Source organism: Cottoperca gobio, chromosome 13 (genome assembly GCF_900634415.1).
Source record: "Cottoperca gobio chromosome 13, fCotGob3.1, whole genome shotgun sequence".
Taxonomy (NCBI): Eukaryota; Metazoa; Chordata; class Actinopteri; order Perciformes; family Bovichtidae; genus Cottoperca; species Cottoperca gobio.
In genome coordinates, this window is record NC_041367.1 from 20,089,402 (window position 1) to 20,110,020 (window position 20,619).

Below are 20,619 nucleotides of genomic sequence, written 5' to 3' on the forward strand. Positions count from 1 at the left end.
AATGAGTAACTATCAGTTTGAAAAAAGAAAGGAATAATTATAGCTGTAGTTCTTTTATTAAGCTCACAATCTGCGTCGGAAATGTGTGGTTGGTGAGTGTCAGAGGTCACCGCCGCCTGACAACAGTTGAAGTGCTAAGACAGGATGTTTCTACAAGGTTAACCATGCAAGTGTTTATGAAACAAGTAGAGGAAGAAGATATGGGAGGCTGGGACATGACATGTTTCCTCCAGTAAGGAGGTAAGAGGTAAAAGAACCAAAAGGCAGCTCAGTTTAATTCAGTCCAACAACAAAGATAATCCAGCGGAAAAACTCTGCTGCAGTCAGGAGAATAAAACTCACACATTACAAATACAAACACAGGATAATAACGAGAGTAAAGGTGCTGGGGATCTATATTAAGGTCAAATGAAACAAACAGCTCATCAGGAGAACATTTACTAGATTTCATTTCCGTCATAGAAAACGAAACAAGAGCATCAATCATCTGCCGAGGATGATGATGATTTAACTTCCTCAGAAATAAAAAGCCATGTTTACAGCCTCTGTGCTCTGACTTCATGTCTACATCCTACAGTTAAGTGGATTGGTGGTAGCAGAGCATGGTCAGCATACAGAGTAGTTCGGAGTACAACAAACCCACAGCTTGTATTTCTTTTTTAAGATGCTTGAGCCTCAAACAAACACACTGTAACATATATTCAAACCTGGGAGCCTGGAGCTTCTCAGTATAACCACTTTCCTTTTTGTTGAATAGCTTCACTGGAGCCGACAATGTCAGTGGTTGTTGTAATAAATTCACATTTGCAGTCCTGGTGTGTCCTGGTGTGTCTCCCAGAGGCTGCAGTGCCAAGCTGCTATGGAGGCACAGATAATGTTGTTAAAGGGTAAAAGCACACTGAAGACTGCAGCTGCATGAATATTTCAAAGTATCTTCTCCTGTGTGTGCAGGTAAAAGACAAGAGGCGGTCGCCCCCCTCTAACAGATCCCCCTCCGCCCAACAACGCAACCCTCACCACAGCGGCTCCACAGACGAACAGGAGAGCCCTGAGAGAGTGGTGAGACACACACACACACACACACACACACACACACACACACACACACACACACACACACACACACACACACACACACACACACACAAGGGATCCCATTTACACATTATTGCATCTGCATGGATGTTAGAGTGTCCATAATGTGTATAGAAATACGCTGGTAATGCAAATTCCAAGTCACGTGGTGCTGAAGGAGTATACTATTATACTATACTAATATGATCTTTCTTTTAGTGTAAGGTTTTTAGTGACAATGCATGTGCAAAACAAAGTTTTCTTCACAAATTCAAGGTAACACTGGGAGAATTAATTGATAAACAAATAACTATATTGTGGATATAGTATTTATTTAAAGGAATAGTTCGTCACTTACGCTTATTGTCTTTCTTGCCGAGCATTAGACTGCTGGCTGTAGCTTCATATTTAACATATAGATAAGAGTGCTTTCAATCTCTCATCTATCAACAAATATGCGTAAAAACAATGTTTTTACTGCTGTCATCATTTCAAAATAGACATGGTCACAGGTCAGTTCAGTTTACTTGCACCTGGATGCTCCTGGTGTTCGCTGCCACTGAATGACTTTCTTTGGACTTGAGAGCTTGACTTCAGATCGTCAAAGCTCCAGTCGCATACAGAAAAGCTACATTGTTACTCGGCATATATTTGGAAAGGGGAACGCAGCATAGTGAGTGACATGGTGACCCCAGCAGCCACCAGGCCCATACAAACTGGATCACAATAGTGCAGGCCCGATCTGCTGAGGTCATTGTCCAGCACATAAACAACCTTTCATTTCTGCCAGCTCAGCACAGATGCCAGTCGCGAGTCTTTTCATGCCATAGCAGACATCAAGCTGCGCGACGCAAAGTCCAAAAACAAAACACATCTGAATGTGACAGATCTGAAACCAGGAGCAGGCGTCGGTGTAAACACTCTGACCCACATTCATGGAGTAAAAAGAGGCACGTTAAGAGTTTTTGTGAAACAAAGCTGGTTTCCAACAGAAATGTCAGTTTTGCTCACAGGCATGTTGAAAAAACAGAAGCTGAGGGTTAAGGGGAAAAGACCACAGTAAAACATCTGTAACAATACAATGAACTTTTTTTGTTTGTGCCATAATAAAATATTATATTAAATTAATTTAATTTAATTTAGTTTGAATTTAAAGTTAATTTAAACCATGCGGTAAATTGACTTTTCGATTAACTTAAAAAAAATAAACTTTGCATATCATATACATAAATAACATTTATTTTAATATCATCTAAAAGGTGGGAAGTAAAATAATAAACAGTTGAATAAAATAAAAAACATTACATTTATCAGTTGTAAAATAAATGATCATTTTCATAACCATAAGATTGACCAGTAGTGTACATAATAAAGAAAGGAGAGAATAGTTATAACAACACATTCTAGGTAAAAGCAATAAACCCTAATAAGAAACATTTTCAACCACAGTGTGGTTGATTTTGTGTTGTTCTTCTGGCCTCATGACGTGTCCTCAACCTGCGCTGCGTGTGTTGTGTACAGGTGCAGAAGGAGAAGCTTCATGCAGAGCTGAAGCAGGTGTTGAGTCTGAAGAGAAGTCACCTGAGAGAGTCGACCTGCCAACTGGCCCAACCAGAGATGTACTCGGAGCCCACAGACGAACAGACAGTAAGCAGCAGTCTGAGAAACGCTGAAGGCTGAAATATGTTTTACTTTAATTTGCAGTGGTCGATCAGAGAACTGGAGATTAACTTCCATCACTAATGTTATTAAAGGAGAGGGAACGACGATGCACAAAACGTCCCTCCAATGGTTAATAAAGTTCACTTTTTCCTTCATGAGTCAAGTTATTTCCTTTGGTCAGTCACTGGAAAAGTGTATGTAATCCAAGCATAAAATGACCTTTTCCCTGTGACAGCTTAATGCATACAATGGGAGTGAAAGTGTGAAGTGACAAAAGACTGTACAGTAAATTCTGCACTCACTGAAGCAAGTGAAACAGAGCTGAAGCCCTTGTGCATTTAAAACAATTTTAAAATTCCCCGGCAAAGAAAAAAATCAAATACAAGATAAGAACATTTAGTTTCTTATATGTTGATCGGTGATTTATATTTTTTTGGACCTCAGCATGCATCACTTAATGACAAATTGTGTAAATCTATAGTGTTGATTTCTCTCATGCACTCTCACTTTATGACGCAATAAAGAAAAGTGTTACTGAAAAATGCTGACCGAGTTATGTAGTTGCTTTAGTCCTTGTTAGATAAAACCATTAAATTGAATACATAAAACATAAAACATTTTTTATTAGTTCCCCTGGTCAGTTTATGACACGTCACTTTGCTGAGATGTTAAAAGTGTGTGTGTATGTGTGTGTGTGTGTGTGTGTGTGTGTGTGTGTGTGTGTGTGTGTGTGTGTGTGTGTGTGTGTGTGTGTGTGTGTGTGTGTGTGTGTTTTAGTGTCTGGAGGAAGCCTCTCCGTCCGTGGAAATCGTGGTGGAGACGGAGGCGGAGGCTGGAGCCAGTGGCTACAGTGTGACTGGTGGAGGACAGAGAGGGATCTTTGTTAAAGACGTCCTCAGAGACTCACCAGCCGCAAAACATCTCAGTCTACAGGAAGGTACCTGCAGGCACATTTAGGGAGCCCTGACAGTAAATATACTCAGTGCTTTAAAATGAAAACATGTACACTGCAATGTCTAAACCATGGTGAGTGTGTGTCTTGGGTTTGTGTACCAGAACTGATGCTTTGTTCATCAATATAGTATTTATAGATATTCAGACCATATTCAACTCTAAAAAGGATGTCATTAAGGATGTGACAGACAGCAGCAAGTGTGTCTGTATTAACTGTCTACACTGTGAATAGCCTTATTGATATCTCTAAAGAATTATAATGATGAGAATGAATGCTTGTATTATATATTGTTTGATTACAGTCTCAATCTGTGACGACAAGAGAACCATTGTATTTAGATTGCTTTAGTTTCGTAAATTATATATATTTTTTAAAGTACTGACTGGAGATGTTATTATGTTATTATGTCTGCCTTGAAGTTTTGCCTTGTTGTAGTTCCTTGTTGTGGCCACTAGAGGGCAGTAAACCGTCAATATTCCAGACAAAAGAAATGTGAATAATAATTCAACTCTTTATTAATGCAATTTTTGCCGATATTAATGTCGCTGTTATTATTGGCAATGAACACATTAGAAATGACGTGTGCATATTAATATTAATAAAAATACTAAGGATATTTACTGTGAGTTAGCACAATATTTTGTAGTGTTGTAGTTTCTCGCTGTGGCCATTAGAGGGCATTAAAAGGCAATACATACAATCCTGTCAAAGTTGTCATGACAATAACTTTTAAGTAATACAAGTTTGATTTAGTTTTTACCAATGATCATGTCAATGATTATTTTAATTAACCTTTCGTATGTTTTTTGAAATTATCGCACAATAGGTTAATTTAATAATATTACCTGTGTCAGCAACAAATGTGTTGGAGTTCCTCACTGTGACCACCCTCTGGTGAACATTGGTGGTGAGACACTACTGCACTATCATTCCCCTAGGAAAAGTCGAGGATACCAAATATACATAAGATTGAGTTTAGAATTTAGATTTTTGACCACAATCCCAAGTTTCATGAATGACTTTGACAAGTTTTGACACTAGACACAAACATTCACAATGTTTTCCGTGTGAAGGTGACCAGCTGCTGAGTGCCAAGGTCTACTTCGACAACGTGAAGTATGAAGACGCTCTGAAGATCCTTCAGTGTGCGGAGCCATATAAAGTCAGCTTCCAGCTGAAGAGGACCGTCCCTGGAGCAGAGATCTGCGTGCGGCCTCGGGTTCCCAGTGTAGAGGTCAAAGGTCCCAAAGCCAAGATGGCCAAAATGGTAATCAATTATATTATTCATTTACATGTGGTGTGCAGTCTCTCAACTCAATTGTGTTGTTTTAAATAAAGTACCATTTTCAGTTTATTACAATCAGTCTTTTGTTCACACCTCATTAAAAGCCCAAATACTTTTGAATTTGTTGTTACTTTTAAATTAATTATAACTTCAATTATGGGTTCACTGTTTATAAAGAAATATATAGCCATTTAGTCTAATCTTTTAGCGCCTCAAAATAGATTTGAAATGTATTTGTAGTTTCCAAACACGTTCAGTTTTAAATTGATCAACCTTCATGAAGCCAGCACCTCAACAGATACCTTACTTGATTTGCAGGCCTTTGACTAACCCTCTTGTCATTCATCTGTGTTTCAGAGTGTGAAGGGCAGCAAGCAGTTCAAGGTCAAAAAGAAGAGAGGTGGACGTTTTGGTCTGAAGAGGCTGAAAGAGAAGCGCAAGGAGGAACTGGTGATCGAGGGAACGCCCCCCAGACTGGAGATGAGTGACGTGGATGTGGAGTTTTCTCTCCCCAAATTCAAACAGAGGAGGAGCGCAAAGGCAGAAGCAGAAGGAGCCGGAGCAGCAGCAGCCGAGGGAAAGGCTAAGAGGAGGATCAGGTTGGCCTTGTTTGTGTCCTTTTCATGTTGAAATATTCACAATTGCCTGCTGTACTGACTTAACAACATGTGTAGATGTTAAGTAACAATATGATGGTAAATGACTGAATGAATGAATGGTAAGTGAATGTGAAAAGTAGTTTTCTCTTTTACAAAGCATTCTTTACAAAGCCTTTTGGAATATTTATTATTTTTGGCTATATTACGATGTTTATTTCTTTTTGTCCGTCCTTTCTTGAAATGGTTCTCCCAGGTTTCCCCACATGAAAACAAAGGGTTACACTGGAGAAGACACAGGGGGAAAAGTGGAAACAGGACGGCTCGAGGGACAGGTGAATATCTCTCCACCGGAGATATCTGGAGCTAAAGTGAAAACCAAAGTAAAAGGAAACAAGTTTGGAATCACCTTTCCTAAGACCAAACATACAAAGTCGGGCTCAGCATTGGAAACTGGATCTGTGGAGCTGAAGCCCCCTGGGGTAAACATCCAGCGACCATCAGTGGAGTTCAGTTTGTCTGGTAATAAAAACATGGACGTGGAGAAGGGAGGGGTTAAGCTTAATGCGCCTGATGTGGAGTTTGCACTTCCTTCAGGAAAAGCTGAGGCATCCATGCCCGCTGTGAAGGGAAAGGCAGAAATCAAAGCTCCTAAAATCGACATCAGAGGAGGAGTTGATGCAGAGGCTGCTACGAGAAAAGTTGATGTAGATGTAGGCAAAGGAGATGCAAAGCTAAGAATGCCAAAGTTGAAACTGCCAAAGGTTAGACTCTCACGTCATTCGGATGAGATAGATGGTGACATCAAGGTGAAAGCCAAAGGAATGAAAGTGCCTCTCACAGACGTAAAACTTCCAAAAGTAGAAATCAAAGGAGGTGGTGAGATCAGTCTCCCGGAAGCAAATATCACCAAACCAAAGATGGAAGTTGATCTCTCAGGAAACGCTGCATCTATTCAAATGCCTTCTGTTGATATTTCTTTACCAAAAGGAAAAGGAAAGTCTGACATGGACGTCTCACTCCCAGAGTACGATGGATCTGGGAAGACAGCACTCAAAATGCCTGCCATTGACATCTCTGTGCCAGATGTTGATTTGGAATTAGACACCAGACGCAGAATTCCTGATGAGGTGGAGGGCACTTTTAAAGGGCCCAAAATCTCCATGCCAAAGGTGGATATCTCTTTACCAAAGATGGGATCATCCAATGTGGACATTGAAGGTCCAGACGGTGGAGGGAAATTCAGTCTACCTTCTTTTGACATCTCTCTCCCAAATGTGAAAGCAAAGGGTGAAGATGTGGATATGGATATGGACTATTATGTTGGTGGAGATGGGAAGTTCAAAATGCCTGAGTTTGACATATCTCTCCCAAAAATTAAGTCACCAGAAGGAGAAGTAAATATGAAAGGAGAAGGCTTCAAGTTACCTAAAGTAGACCTGACGCTTCCCAAAGGCAAATCCGCAACGACTGATATTGAAAGAGGAGGTACATTTCAGTTACCATTGTTTGACATCTCCCTCCCTAAAATGAAGACCGGTGAGGTGGAGGTCGACATTGGAGGCCCTGAAGTGAAAGGTGGTACATTTGAAATGCCCACACTTGACATTTCTCTGCCCAAAGTCAAAGGAGACATTGAAGTAGAAGGGTATACTGTGAAGGGAGGAAAATTCAAAATGCCTACCTTTGATGTTTCTCTACCAAAGCTCAAACAGCCAGAGGGTCACATGAACATAGAGACACCCAAGTTTGAGGGTGGTGGTAAAATCCAAACGTCCTCTGTTGATATATCGATGCCAAAAGGAAAGATGGAGGGGGACATTGAAATAGAGGGTCCATCTGCAAAAGGAGGGAAGTTCAAAATGCCCTCACTTGACTTCGGTCTCCCTAAAATGGGGACATCAGGGGTTGAGGTGGACTTACAAGGACCTGAGATTAAAGGACGGAAACTTGAGATGCCATCCGTAGACATTTCTCTACCAAAAGGTCAATCCAAGGGAGAGGTTGACATAGAGGGTAAAGGAGGCAAGTTTAAAATGCCTTCATATAATATAACTCTGCCAAAAATGAAGTCTCGTAAAGGAGAGGTTGTTTTGGAGGGACCTGAAATCAAAGGTGGAAAGATCAAGATGCCTACTGTCGATATTTCTGTTCCCCAAGGAAACATAGAAGGGGATTTGAACATTGGTAGCGATGAATTAAAAGGAGGCAAATTCAACATGCCCGCTGTAGACATTTCTCTCCCAAACATTAAGCTACCTGAAGAAGACGTGAAGCTAGAATGCCCTGAACTTCCAAATGTTGACTTTTCCCTCCCCAAAGCAAACGTGGAGGGCAACATGGAGCTTGAGGGCAGTGGTGGAAGCGGAGTCAAGTTCAAGGTGCCAACTTTTAACATCTCACTCCCAAAAGGGAAAACCAAGGAGGGAGAGGTTGACATTGAAGGACCTGCAATTAAAGGAGGATCAAAATTCAGCATGCCTTCTTTAGATGTGTCACTACCAAAGATCCAATCACAGGAAGGTCACATCGACATTGAATGTCCTGAGTTTAAGGTTAAATCACCAAAGGCAGATTTAGACCTAAAAGGAAGTGGGATTAAAGGAGGAACAATAAACATGCCTACAGTTGATATGTCTCTTCCAAAAGGAAAAGCAGAGGGTAAGATAGATATTGAGGGACCCACAGGAAAAGGAGGAAGGTTTAAGATGCCTACATTTGATGTATCGCTACCAAAGATGCCTGAAGGAAATATTGACTTTGAGGGACCCTCAGTTGATATCTCTCTTCCAAAGGGGAATGTAGAGGGTGACATAGAAACTAAAGGTAAAGGAGGACATTTTCATATGCCTTCAATTGATGTTTCTCTCCCTAAAATAAAATCAAAGCGAGGTGACATCAACATCAAGGGACCAGAAATGAAAGGTGGGGAAATAAAAATGCCAACTATTGACATCTCACCCCCTCAAGGAGCATTAAAAGGCGATATCACTGTTGAGGGTGAAGGAAAAGGAGGCGAATTCAGCCTGCCATCTGTAGACATTGCCCTTCCTGCAGTAAAACTCCCTGAAAGAGATGTGAATTTACAAGGGCCGAAAGTTAAGGGTTGGAAATTTGAAATGCCAAAAATCGACTTCTCGCTTCCTAAAGGAAAAGCACAGGGAGATATTGATATTGACATTCACTCTGGAAAAGATGGGAATATTGAAATACCATCCTATGATATTGGAATTCCTAAAGGAAAAGTCAAAGGTCATAAGCTTAAGGGAGGAAAGATCAACATGCCAGACATTGACCTGTCCCTCCCCAAAGGAAAGGCTGACCTCAGCATAGAGAGTTCTAAGGTAAAAGGAGGTAAATTCAAATTGCCAAACCTGCCAGAGGGCAATGTCAAACTAGAAGGACCAGAGATAAAAGGAAAAATGGAAATGCAGACTGTTGATAGCTCACTTCCAAAAGGAAAAATAGTGGGAGATGTTGACATGGGAGTATATGTGGGTAAAGAAGGCAAGTTTCACATGCCTTCAGTCGATATCAATCTTCCCAAAATCAAAGCAAAGGGACTTGATATTGATATTCAAGGACCTGAACTCAAAGGTGACATGTCACTCCCTAAAATGAAGTGTCCAGAGGTAGATATCAGCCTTGAGGGTCCTGATATTAAAGGAGGAAAGTTCAACTTGCCAACTCTTGACATTTCTCTCCCCGAAGGAAAACTTGAAGGTGACCTTGATGTTGAGGGATTTAAAATGCCAAAATTTGATATGTCTTTACCAAAAGTGAATCTCCCAGAGGGTGATGTTAAATTAAAAGGCCTGGACATCCAAGGTGGGAAGATTGAAATGCCAGACATTTCATTCCCCAAAGGAAAGTCAGGAGGAGAAATTGAAATTGAAGGACATGCTGGAAAAGGGGGCAGGTTCCATATGCCCTCTGTTGATATCTCTCTTCCAAAAATGAAAGCTAAGGGGCCAGAGCTAAATATAGAAGGTCCTGAATTTAAGGGAGGAAAAATCAACATGCCAGACATTGACCTGTCACTCCCCAAAGGAAAGGCTGACGCTGACCTCAATATTGAGGGTCCTGAAGTAAAAGGAGAGAAATTCAAAATGCCTAAATTTGACGTTTCACTTCCAAAGATGAACTTGCCAGAGGGCAATGTGGAAATGCCAACAGTTGATATTTCACTGCCAAAAGGAAAGGTAAAGGGAGATGTTGACATTGAGGGGCATGTAGGTAAAGGAGGCAAGTTTCACATGCCCTCAGTTGACATGTCTCTTCCTAAAATAAAAACAAAAGGAGTTGATGTTGATGTTGATATTGAAGGACCTGAACTTAAAGGTGACATTTCTCTCCAGGGTCATGAGGTGAAAGGGGGGTAAATTTAAAATGCCAAAATTTAATGTTTCTTTACCAAAAGTGAGTCTCCCAGAGGGTGATGTCAAAATAAAAAGCCCGGATATCAAGGGAGGAAAAATCAATATGCCCGACATTGACCTGTCACTCCCCAAAGGAAAGGTGAAGGGAGATGTTGACATTGAGGGACATGTAGGTAAAGGAAGCAAGTTTCACGTGCCCTCAGTTGACATGTCTCTTCCTAAAATAAAAACAAAAGGAGTTGATGTTGATATTGAAGGACCTGAACTTAAAGGTAACATTTCTCTCCCCAAAGGAAGAGTTGAGTGTGACCTCGATGTTGAGGGTCCTGAGGTGAAGGGTAGTAAATTTAAAATGCCAACATTTGATGTCTCATTGCCAAAAGTTAATCTCCCAAAGGGCGATGTCAAACTAAAAGGCCCGGATATGCAGGGAGGGAAGATTGAAATGCCAGACATTGATATTTCACTCCCCAAAGGAAAGTCAGGAGGAGAAATTGAAATTGAAGGACATGCTGGAAAAGGAGGCAGGTTCCATATGCCCTCTGTTGATATCTCTCTTCCGAAAATGAAAATGAAAGGACCAGAGATAAATATTGAAGGCCCTGAAGTTAAAGGTGGAAAGCTAAACATGCCATCACTTGATGTTTCTCTGCCCAAAATAAAATCTCCCAATGTAGATATCAGTCTTGAGGGTCCTGATATTAAAGGAGGAAAGGTCAACATCCCAACTGCTGACATTTCACTTCTCAAAGGAAAAGTTGAGGGTGAGATAAATGTTGAAGGCCCTGAGATGAAAGGAGGGAAATTCAAAATGCCGAAATTTGATGTTTCTCTACCAAAAGTGAGTCTCCCAAATGTTGATGCCAATGTAGAAGGACCAGATATGAAAGGAAACATTGAAATGCCAACAGTTAATATTTCACTTCCAAAAGGAAAAGCCGATGTGGATATTGACATTGATGGGCACGGTGGTAAAAGAGGCAAGTTTCACATGCCCTCACTTGATATCTCTCTTCCTAAAATCAAAGCAAAGGGACTTGATGTTGATATTCAAGGACCTGAAATCAAAGGTGACATGTCACTCCCTAAAATTAAGTGTCCAGAAGTAGATATAAGCCTTGAGGGTCCTGATGTTAAGAGAGAAAAGTTTAACTTGCCAACTTTTGACATTTCCCTCCCCAAAGGAAAGGTTGAGGGTGACCTTGATGTTGAGGGTCATGAGGTGAAAGGGGGTAAATTTAAAATGCCAAAATTTAATGTTTCTTTACCAAAAGTGAGTCTCCCAGAGGGTGATGTCAAAATAAAAAGCCCAGATATCAAGGGAGGAAAAATAAATATGCCCGACATTGACCTGTCACTCCCCAAAGGAAAGGTGAAGGGAGATGTTGACATTGAGGGACATGTAGGTAAAGGAAGCAAGTTTCACGTGCCCTCAGTTGACATGTCTCTTCCTAAAATAAAAACAAAAGGAGTTGATGTTGATATTGAAGGACCCGAACTTAAAGGTGACATTTCTCTCCCCAAAGGAAGAGTTGAGTGTGACCTCGATGTTGAGGGTCCTGAGGTGAAGGGTGGTAAATTTAAAATGCCAAAAGTTAATCTCCCAAAGGGCAATGTCACACTAAAAGGCCTGGACATGAAGGGAGGGAAGATTGAAATGCCAGACATTGATATTTCACTCCCCAAAGGAAAGTCAGGAGGAGAAATTGAAATTGAAGGACATGCTGGAAAAGGAGGCAGGTTCCATATGCCCTCTATTGATATCTCTCTTCCGAAAATGAAAATGAAAGGACCAGAGATAAATATTGAAGGCCCTGAAGTTAAAGGTGGAAAGCTAAACATGCCATCACTTGATGTTTCTCTGCCCAAAATAAAATCTCCCAATGTAGATATCAGTCTTGAGGGTCCTGATGTTAAAGGAGGAAAGGTCAACATCCCAACTGCTGACATTTCACTTCCCAAAGGAAAAGTTGAGGGTGAGATAAATGTTGAAGGCCCTGAGATGAAAGGAGGGAAATTCAAAATGCCGAAATTTGATGTTTCTCTACCAAAAGTGAGTCTCCCAAATGTTGATGCCAATGTAGAAGGACCAGATATGAAAGGAAACATTGAAATGCCAACAGTTAATATTTCACTTCCAAAAGGAAAAGCCGATGTGGATATTGACATTGATGGGCACGGTGGTAAAAGAGGCAAGTTTCACATGCCCTCACTTGATATCTCTCTTCCTAAAATCAAAGCAAAGGGACTTGATGTTGATATTCAAGGACCTGAAATCAAAGGTGACATGTCACTCCCTAAAATTAAGTGTCCAGAGGTAGATATCAGCCTTGAAGGTCCTGATGTTAAAGGAGAAATATTGAACTTGCCAATGGTTGACTTCTCACTTCCCAAAGGAAAACTTAAAGGTGACCTTGATGTTGAGGGTCCTGAGATAAAGGGGGGTATATTTAAAATGCCCAAATTTGATATGTCTTTACCAAAAGTGAATCTCTCAGAAGGCGATGTCAATACAAAAGGCTTGGACATGAAGGGAGGGAAGATTGAGATACCAGACATTGATATTTCACTCCCCAAAGGAAAAGCAGGAGGAGAAATTGATATTGAAGGACATGCTGGAAAAGGGGGCAAGTTCCATATGCCCTCTGTTGATATCTCTCTTCCGAAAATGAAAACAAAGGGAGTTGATGTCAATATTGAAGGTCCTGAACTTAAGGGAGGAAAAATCAACATGCCAGACATTGACCTGTCACTCCCCAAAGGAAAGGCTGACCTCAGTATTGAGGGTCCTGATGTAGAAGGAGACAAATTCAAAATGCCAAAATTTGACGTTTCACTTCCGAAGATGAAGATGCCAGAAGGCAATGTCAAAATTGAAGGACCAGAGATTGCAATGCCAACTGTTGCCTCTTCAGGTCTGGTGGGAAAAGTGGAGGGAGATATTAATATTGAAGGGCCGTCTGGAAAGGGAACGTTTGAAGTGCCAAAGGTTGACCTATCTGGTAAAAAAGGTGGTCGGCTCCACATGCCAACTCTTAACATAAATCTCCCAAAATTTGAACTTGACCTCAGCCTTCCCTCTGGTCAGAGAGACAAAAGCATCAAAGTGGATACCAGTGGTCCTGAAGCATCAGGAGATTTTAAGAAATCTGGTCTCAAAGGAGATATTAATCCAGCCAAGTTGAAAATTAAGGGTGCAGACATAGAAGGTCCAGGTGCATCCCTCAAACTTCCCACTGTCAAACTACCGACAGTTGACATTTCAGCTCCAAAGGTGGATCTAGACTTTGGCCTCACCAAACCTAAAGGTGACGATGTGGAAGTGGAGCTCCTGAAAGCAGAGGGAGGCAGGCCTTCTTCAGGGGGTAGCTTTGATCTACCTGATGTCTCCATCAAAGTCCCAAGTTTCTCTCTTCCAAGGTTTGGTGGAAAGTCTAAGAGTGGTGATATGGCAATATCTGTCCCCAAGGGGGACATTTCCCTCAGCTCATCACATGTGGAAGGAGAGATAAGGGCACCATCAGTCGAGTTTGATGGGGATGGAAAAGTCAAGGTGAAAAAAACTAAAATCAAGATGCCCTCATTTGGTTTATCCAAAAAGCACCCAGAAGTATCCATGTCTTGTCCTGATGTGGATGTTAAAGTAAAAAAGGGGAAAATTGGCATTTCTAAACCCGAAATCAATGTTGAGAGCCCAGACAATAAATCAAAATACAAAGTGAAATTCCCCAAGTTTAAAATATCATCATCAAAAAGTCAACTCCCAGAGGGAGAGGTTGATGCTAAACTGGAGGCAGGTGTGGAAGGGAAAGGTGGCTTCCATGCACCTGACGTCACTATCAAACTACCAAAGTTCTCCATGCCAGGATTTGGCTCCAAAGAAAAAGATGTAGGTAAGCCTAGTTGTTACGTTGAGTCTAAGGCCAAGGTTAAGATGCCCTCTGTCGAGCTGTCACTACCAGCAGCTAAAACCCCAGAGACTGAGGTTCTTCTACCCAAAGCAGAGGTTGATGTCTCAGAGGCTGATATCAGAGGTTATGAGGGAAAGCTCAAAATTCCGAAAATGCCAACGATTGACGTTTCCATTCCCAAAATAGACCTGGATGTGTCCTTGCCAAGAGCAAAGCATGATGGAAAAGGAGGCAAATTCAAGTTGCCAGACATCAAGATGCCTGACATTGACTTGTCCCTTCCTAAAGGAAAAACAGCTGACATTAAAGGAGATCACATTGGAGTTGATACAGAGGGAGGTACATTTAAAATGCCTCACATCTGTATGCCTGATGTAGATATATCCCTACCAAAAGGAAGGTCCCCACAGATAGAAGGACCAGAAGTGGAACTAAAAGGAGGAGAAGGAAAATTCAAAATGCCTCACATAACAATGCCATCAATGGATGTATCCCTTCCCAAGGGGAAATTTGGAGATCTTCATTCACCAGACATTGAAATAGATGGTGACGGAGGTGGCAGATTTAAGATGCCTTATCTCAAAATGCCCAATGTTGACATAACTTTGCCGAAAGCAAAAGCTGGGAAAGGAAAGATTGAAGGTCCAGATGTTGATATAGAGGGAAGTACCGGAGGAAAATTCAAAATGCCTCATATGAAAATGCCCAACTTCGACATCTCTCTGCCCAAAGGAAAGATTGAAGGTCCAGACGTTGAAATGGAGGGAACCAAAGAAGGAAGGTTTAAAATGCCTCATATGAAAATGCCAAATGTCGACTTCTCTCTGCCCAAAGGAAAGATCGAAGATCCAGACATTGAAATGGAAGGAGGTAATGGAGGAAAATTCAAAATGCCTCACATGAAAATGCCCAACATCGACCTCTCTCTGCCCAAAGGAAAGATTGAGGGTCCAGAGATGGAGATCAAAGGGGAAGGTGGAAAATTCAAGATGCCACATCTCAGCATGCCCTCTGTTGATATTTCACTTCCCAAAGGAAAGATCGAAGGTCCAGATGTTGAAATGGAGGGAGGCACAGGAGGAAAATTCAAAATGCCTCACATGAAAATGCCCAACATCGACCTCTCTCTGCCCAAAGGAAAGATTGAGGGTCCAGAGATGGAGATCAAAGGGGAAGGTGGAAAATTCAAGATGCCACATCTCAGCATGCCCTCTGTTGATATTTCACTTCCCAAAGGAAAGATCGAAGGTCCAGATGTTGAAATGGAGGGAGGCACAGGAGGAAAATTCAAAATGCCTCACATGAAAATGCCCAACATCGACCTCTCTCTGCCCAAAGGAAAGATTGAGGGTCCAGAGATAGAGATCAAAGGGGAAGGTGGAAAATTCAAGATGCCACATCTCAGCATGCCCTCTGTTGATATTTCACTTCCCAAAGGAAAGATAGAAGGTCCAGATGTTGAAATGGAGGGAGGCACAGGAGGAAAATTCAAAATGCCTCACATGAAAATGCCCAACATCGACCTCTCTCTGCCCAAAGGAAAGATTGAGGGTCCAGAGATGGAGATCAAAGGGGAAGGTGGAAAATTCAAGATGCCACATCTCAGCATGCCCTCTGTTGATATTTCACTTCCCAAAGGAAAGATCGAAGGTCCAGATGTTGAAATGGAGGGAGGCACAGGAGGAAAATTCAAAATGCCTCACATGAAAATGCCCAACATCGACCTCTCTCTGCCCAAAGGAAAGATTGAGGGTCCAGAGATGGAGATCAAAGGGGAAGGTGGAAAATTCAAGATGCCACATCTCAGCATGCCCTCTGTTGATATTTCACTTCCCAAAGGAAAGATCGAAGGTCCAGATGTTGAAATGGAGGGAGGCACAGGAGGAAAATTCAAAATGCCTCACATGAAAATGCCCAACATCGACCTCTCTCTGCCCAAAGGAAAGATTGAGGGTCCAGAGATGGAGATCAAAGGGGAAGGTGGAAAATTCAAGATGCCACATCTCAGCATGCCCTCTGTTGATATTTCACTTCCCAAAGGAAAGATCGAAGGTCCAGATGTTGAAATGGAGGGAGGCACAGGAGGAAAATTCAAAATGCCTCACATGAAAATGCCCAACATCGACCTCTCTCTGCCCAAAGGAAAGATTGAGGGTCCAGAGATGGAGATCAAAGGGGAAGGTGGAAAATTCAAGATGCCACATCTCAGCATGCCCTCTGTTGATATTTCACTTCCCAAAGGAAAGATCGAAGGTCCAGATGTTGAAATGGAGGGAGGCACAGGAGGAAAATTCAAAATGCCTCATATGAAAATGCCCAACTTCGACATCTCTCTGCCCAAAGGAAAGATTGAAGGTCCAGACGTTGAAATGGAGGGAACCAAAGAAGGAAGGTTTAAAATGCCTCATATGAAAATGCCAAATGTCGACTTCTCTCTGCCCAAAGGAAAGATCGAAGATCCAGACATTGAAATGGAAGGAGGTAATGGAGGAAAATTCAAAATGCCTCACATGAAAATGCCCAACATCGACCTCTCTCTGCCCAAAGGAAAGATTGAGGGTCCAGAGATGGAGATCAAAGGGGAAGGTGGAAAATTCAAGATGCCACATCTCAGCATGCCCTCTGTTGATATTTCACTTCCCAAAGGAAAGATCGAAGGTCCAGATGTTGAAATGGAGGGAGGCACAGGAGGAAAATTCAAAATGCCTTACATGAAAATGCCCAACATCGACCTCTCTCTGCCCAAAGGAAAGATTGAGGGTCCAGAGATGGAGATCAAAGGGGAAGGTGGAAAATTCAAGATGCCACATCTCAGCATGCCCTCTGTTGATATTTCACTTCCCAAAGGAAAGATCGAAGGTCCAGATGTTGAAATGGAGGGAGGCACAGGAGGAAAATTCAAAATGCCTCACATGAAAATGCCCAACATCGACATCTCTCTGCCCAAAGGAAAGATTGAACGTCCAGACGTTGAAATGGAGGGAGGCACAGGAGGAAAATTCAAAATGCCTCACATGAAAATGCCCAACATCGACATCTCTCTGCCCAAAGGAAAGATTGAAGGTCCAGACGTTGAAATGGAGGGAACCAAAGAAGGAAAGTTCAAAATGCCTCATATGAAAATGCCAAATGTCGACTTCTCTCTGCCCAAAGGAAAGATCGAAGGTCCAGACGTTGAAATGGAAGGAGGTAATGGAGGAAAGATCAAAATGCCTCATGTGAAAATGCCAGATGTTGACATCTCTCTGCCCAAAGGAAGCATTAAAGGTCCAGATGTTGAAATTGAGGGAGGCACAGGAGGAAAATTCAAAATGCCTCACATGAAAATGCCCAACATCGACATCTCACTGCCCAAAGGAAAGATTGAAGGTCCAGAGATGGAGATCAAAGGAGAAGGTGGAAAATTCAAGATGCCACATCTCAGCATGCCCTCTGTTGATATTTCACTTCCCAAAGGAAAGATCGAAGGTCCAGATGTTGATATAGAGGGAAGTACCGGAGGAAAATTCAAAATGCCTCATATTAAAATGCCCAACTTCGACATCTCTCTGCCTAAAGGTAAGATCGAAGGTCCAGACGTTGAAATGGAGGGAGGCACAGGAGGAAAATTCAAAATGCCTCACATGAAAATTCCCAACGTCGACATCTCTCTGCCCAAAGGAAAGTTTGAAGGACCAACCGTTGAAATGGAGGGAGGCACAGGAGGAAAATTCCAAATGCCTCATATGAAAATGCCAGATGTCGACATCTCTCTGCCCAAAGGAAAGATTGAAGGTCCTGAGATGGAGATTAAAGGAGAAGGTGGAAAATTCAAGATGCCACATCTCTGCAAGCCCTCTGTTGATATTTCACCTCCTAAAGGAAAGATCAAAGGTCCAGATGTTGAAATGGAGGGAGGTACAGGAGGAAAATTCAAACTGCCTCATATGAAAATGCCCAACATGGACATCTCTCTGCCCAAAGGAAAGATGGAAGGTCCCACCGTTGAAATGGAGGGAGGTACGGGAAGAAATTTCAAAATGCCTCATATGAAAATGCCAGATATTGACATCTCTCTGCCAAAAGGAAAGATTGAAGGTCCAACTGTTGAAATGGAGGGAGGCACCGGAGGAAAGTTCAAAATGTCTCACATGAAAATGCCCGGCATCGACATCTCACTGCCCAAAGGAAAGATTGAGGGTCCAGAGATGGAGATCAAAGGAGAAGGTGGAACATTTAAGATGCCACATCTTAGCATGCCCTCTGTGGATATTTTACTCCCCAGAGGAAAGATTGAAGGTCCAGATGTTAAAATGGAGGGAGGTACTGAGGGAAAGATCAAAATGCCTCATTGGAAAATGCCAGATTTTGACATCTCTATGCCTAAAGGAAAACTTGAAGGCCCAGAGGTTGAATTAGAGGGAGGTGCAGGAGGAAAATTCAAAATGGGTCCAGAGGTAGAGCTTAAGGGAGAGGGGGGACAGTTCAAGATGCCAAATGTGGGCATATCTATCCCTAAAGGAAAAACAAATATTGGCATACCACAAGAGAAAGTGCAGTCAGAGGGAGGAACCATCAAGCTGCCACATATCAAGATGCCAAAAGTTGATATTTCCCTTCCTAAAGGTAAAAGTAAAGATATTAAAGCATTGAAGGATATATCCAGTGAAGCCGAGATCAACTTACCAACAGGAGGGAAAATTAAAGTGCCACAAGTCACATCACCAGATTTGGACATTGATGTGACACTTAGTAAACCTAAACAAGACTCAGAAGCTCATGGGGAAGCTGACTTGCATGTTGAGGGGGAGCACAAAGGTCTGAAACTCAATATGCCTACAATAGACATCAAATGTCCAAAAGGAGACCTGGAGCTTGATATAGGACTTCATAGAGGAGAAGGAAAGAAGGACGGGAAAAAAATAGAACTTCCTGATTTGGATCTCAACACAGCAGGAAGTAGCAGCAAAGTAAAGGGGCCTAAAGTCAAAGGAACAAAATTCAAGATTGGAATGCCCAAAAAGAAAACTGGTAGAGATGTAACGGCAGAAGCAAAAATATGCAAGAATTGTGGTGAAGAGGAGTTAGGTGGTCAGGTCAAACACAGCTGCAAAGGTAAAGAAAGATTTAAGTATGAAGTTGAAGTTGAAACCCACAACGGACATAAAAAGAACAAAGATCGTATTAACATCCCAGTGACAGAGGTTACATTACCAAGTGTTAGTCTGACAACCAAACCAGGCTCAGCTGATTTGGGAATAGGGGGAGAGAGTGGCCTTTCGTCATCAAGACCAGAAATCAGAGTGCCCAGGATTCCAGACATAGAGTTTGATATTGGTACATCACAGGATGAAAGTGAGGACAAAACAGAAAAAGACAAGAAAGTTAAAATCCCTAAATTTGGTGTCCCGTTACCCTCCATCTCCTCCCCTGAAGGAAGAATTAATATGTATAGGCCAGAAATTCAGTATGAGGGCCCTAAATTGCCAAAAGTAAAGAAAGCTGTATTTGTTTTGGTAAATCCTCCTCAAACAGGTGAGCCCACTGCATGCACAGGCCGCCTAGAAGAGGAGAAAACACCTCAGGCTGAAAGAGAGGGTGTGAAGATGCCCAAAATCATAATGAAGCCAAGCTTTGGGAAGTCCAAAGATAAATCCGCTGCTGCGTCATTTTCTCCTGGCAAATCAGGGTCGTTTGATGTCAATCTAAAGGGCGAAGGTTCATGTTCAAGTCTCAACGGTGAAAAGAATGCAAGTTCTAAAAAGAGCTGCATGGACGATAAAGGGACATTCAGTGGCAAAATCAAACTTCCAAAGGTAGAGTTAACCTCTCCATATGGCAAGATGGTTGCAGAGGGGGAGGACACCAAAATGGATATGAAACTGGGAAAGGATTATTCACAAGGAGAAGTGGAGGAAGACACTAAAGGGCTTAAAGTAAAATCAGGCAAGGTGGCCTTTGCTGGTTTTAGTGAGGAGCTCTCGAAGGATGTGGTGTCATCTCATGCCAGAACAGATATGCTGGACAGGGACAGCTCGGAGTCCCCTGCTAGCTTTACCATGGAGTTCAGCTCTGCAAAGGTCCAGGCTTGGAGCGAGGTTGAGAGCCAAAGCAGGGAGTCTGAAGAAAGGGAGTCTTCGACCTGGTTCAAGGTCCCTAAGTTCAGCCTGAAGCCACACTCCACAGGTAAGGACAAAGTTCAAACTGAGATATAGGACATTTGAAAAATTTGACATGGACTCTTTCAAAATGTTGATGGTATCCAAGTCAAACAGTTTATCATGTACTTGTTAAAGAGGAATAAATGGCTTGATTACTACTTTCATACTTATAAGTCATATGGAACCAAAAGTGTGATATACATTATCGCCGATCCTTTTATATGATTCATTCGGTTTTTATTTAAACACCTAAACACCTACTATCCAGTTGCATAGGAGTCATATTAAGGACTAAAAGTCAGTATAACATAACCCTCGCTGCATTGATTTTTATTGGCCTTTTTTGTTTGTCTTTCACAATTTCCCCAAATTTTGGAATGCAATATAAAACCACTGGAGTACTCATTTAAAAGAGACAGTGAATAATTGCACAAATCTTCCAGAATTTATAACAATTAATTAATTAATTAATACCTGCATTCCTCTCATTATGTCACTATATTATCATATAAGTTATTACAATATGCATTACATTATATATAAATGTATCCTTGCTATATTGCCTGTGTTTTGTTTGTGTTTATTCTATAAATTACTAATACATCATCTCCTGTTTT

The 20,619-nt window shown here is 41.7% G+C and overlaps 1 protein-coding gene across 1 annotated transcript in view; it reads left to right on the forward strand.

Annotated features, from left to right (window-relative positions):
* Positions 1 to 20,619, forward strand: part of prx (periaxin) — a 33,234-nt gene that overhangs the window by 10,392 nt on the left and 2,223 nt on the right. Inside the window, exons 3-9 of the mRNA XM_029446060.1 lie at positions 952 to 1,059; positions 2,596 to 2,721; positions 3,514 to 3,673; positions 4,765 to 4,958; positions 5,334 to 5,575; positions 5,829 to 9,939; positions 11,174 to 20,027. Of these exons, the coding sequence (XP_029301920.1) occupies positions 2,692 to 2,721; positions 3,514 to 3,673; positions 4,765 to 4,958; positions 5,334 to 5,575; positions 5,829 to 9,939; positions 11,174 to 20,027 (13,591 nt within the window). The 5' untranslated portion in view covers positions 952 to 1,059; positions 2,596 to 2,691. The remainder of the gene's footprint in view (positions 1 to 951; positions 1,060 to 2,595; positions 2,722 to 3,513; positions 3,674 to 4,764; positions 4,959 to 5,333; positions 5,576 to 5,828; positions 9,940 to 11,173; positions 20,028 to 20,619) is intronic.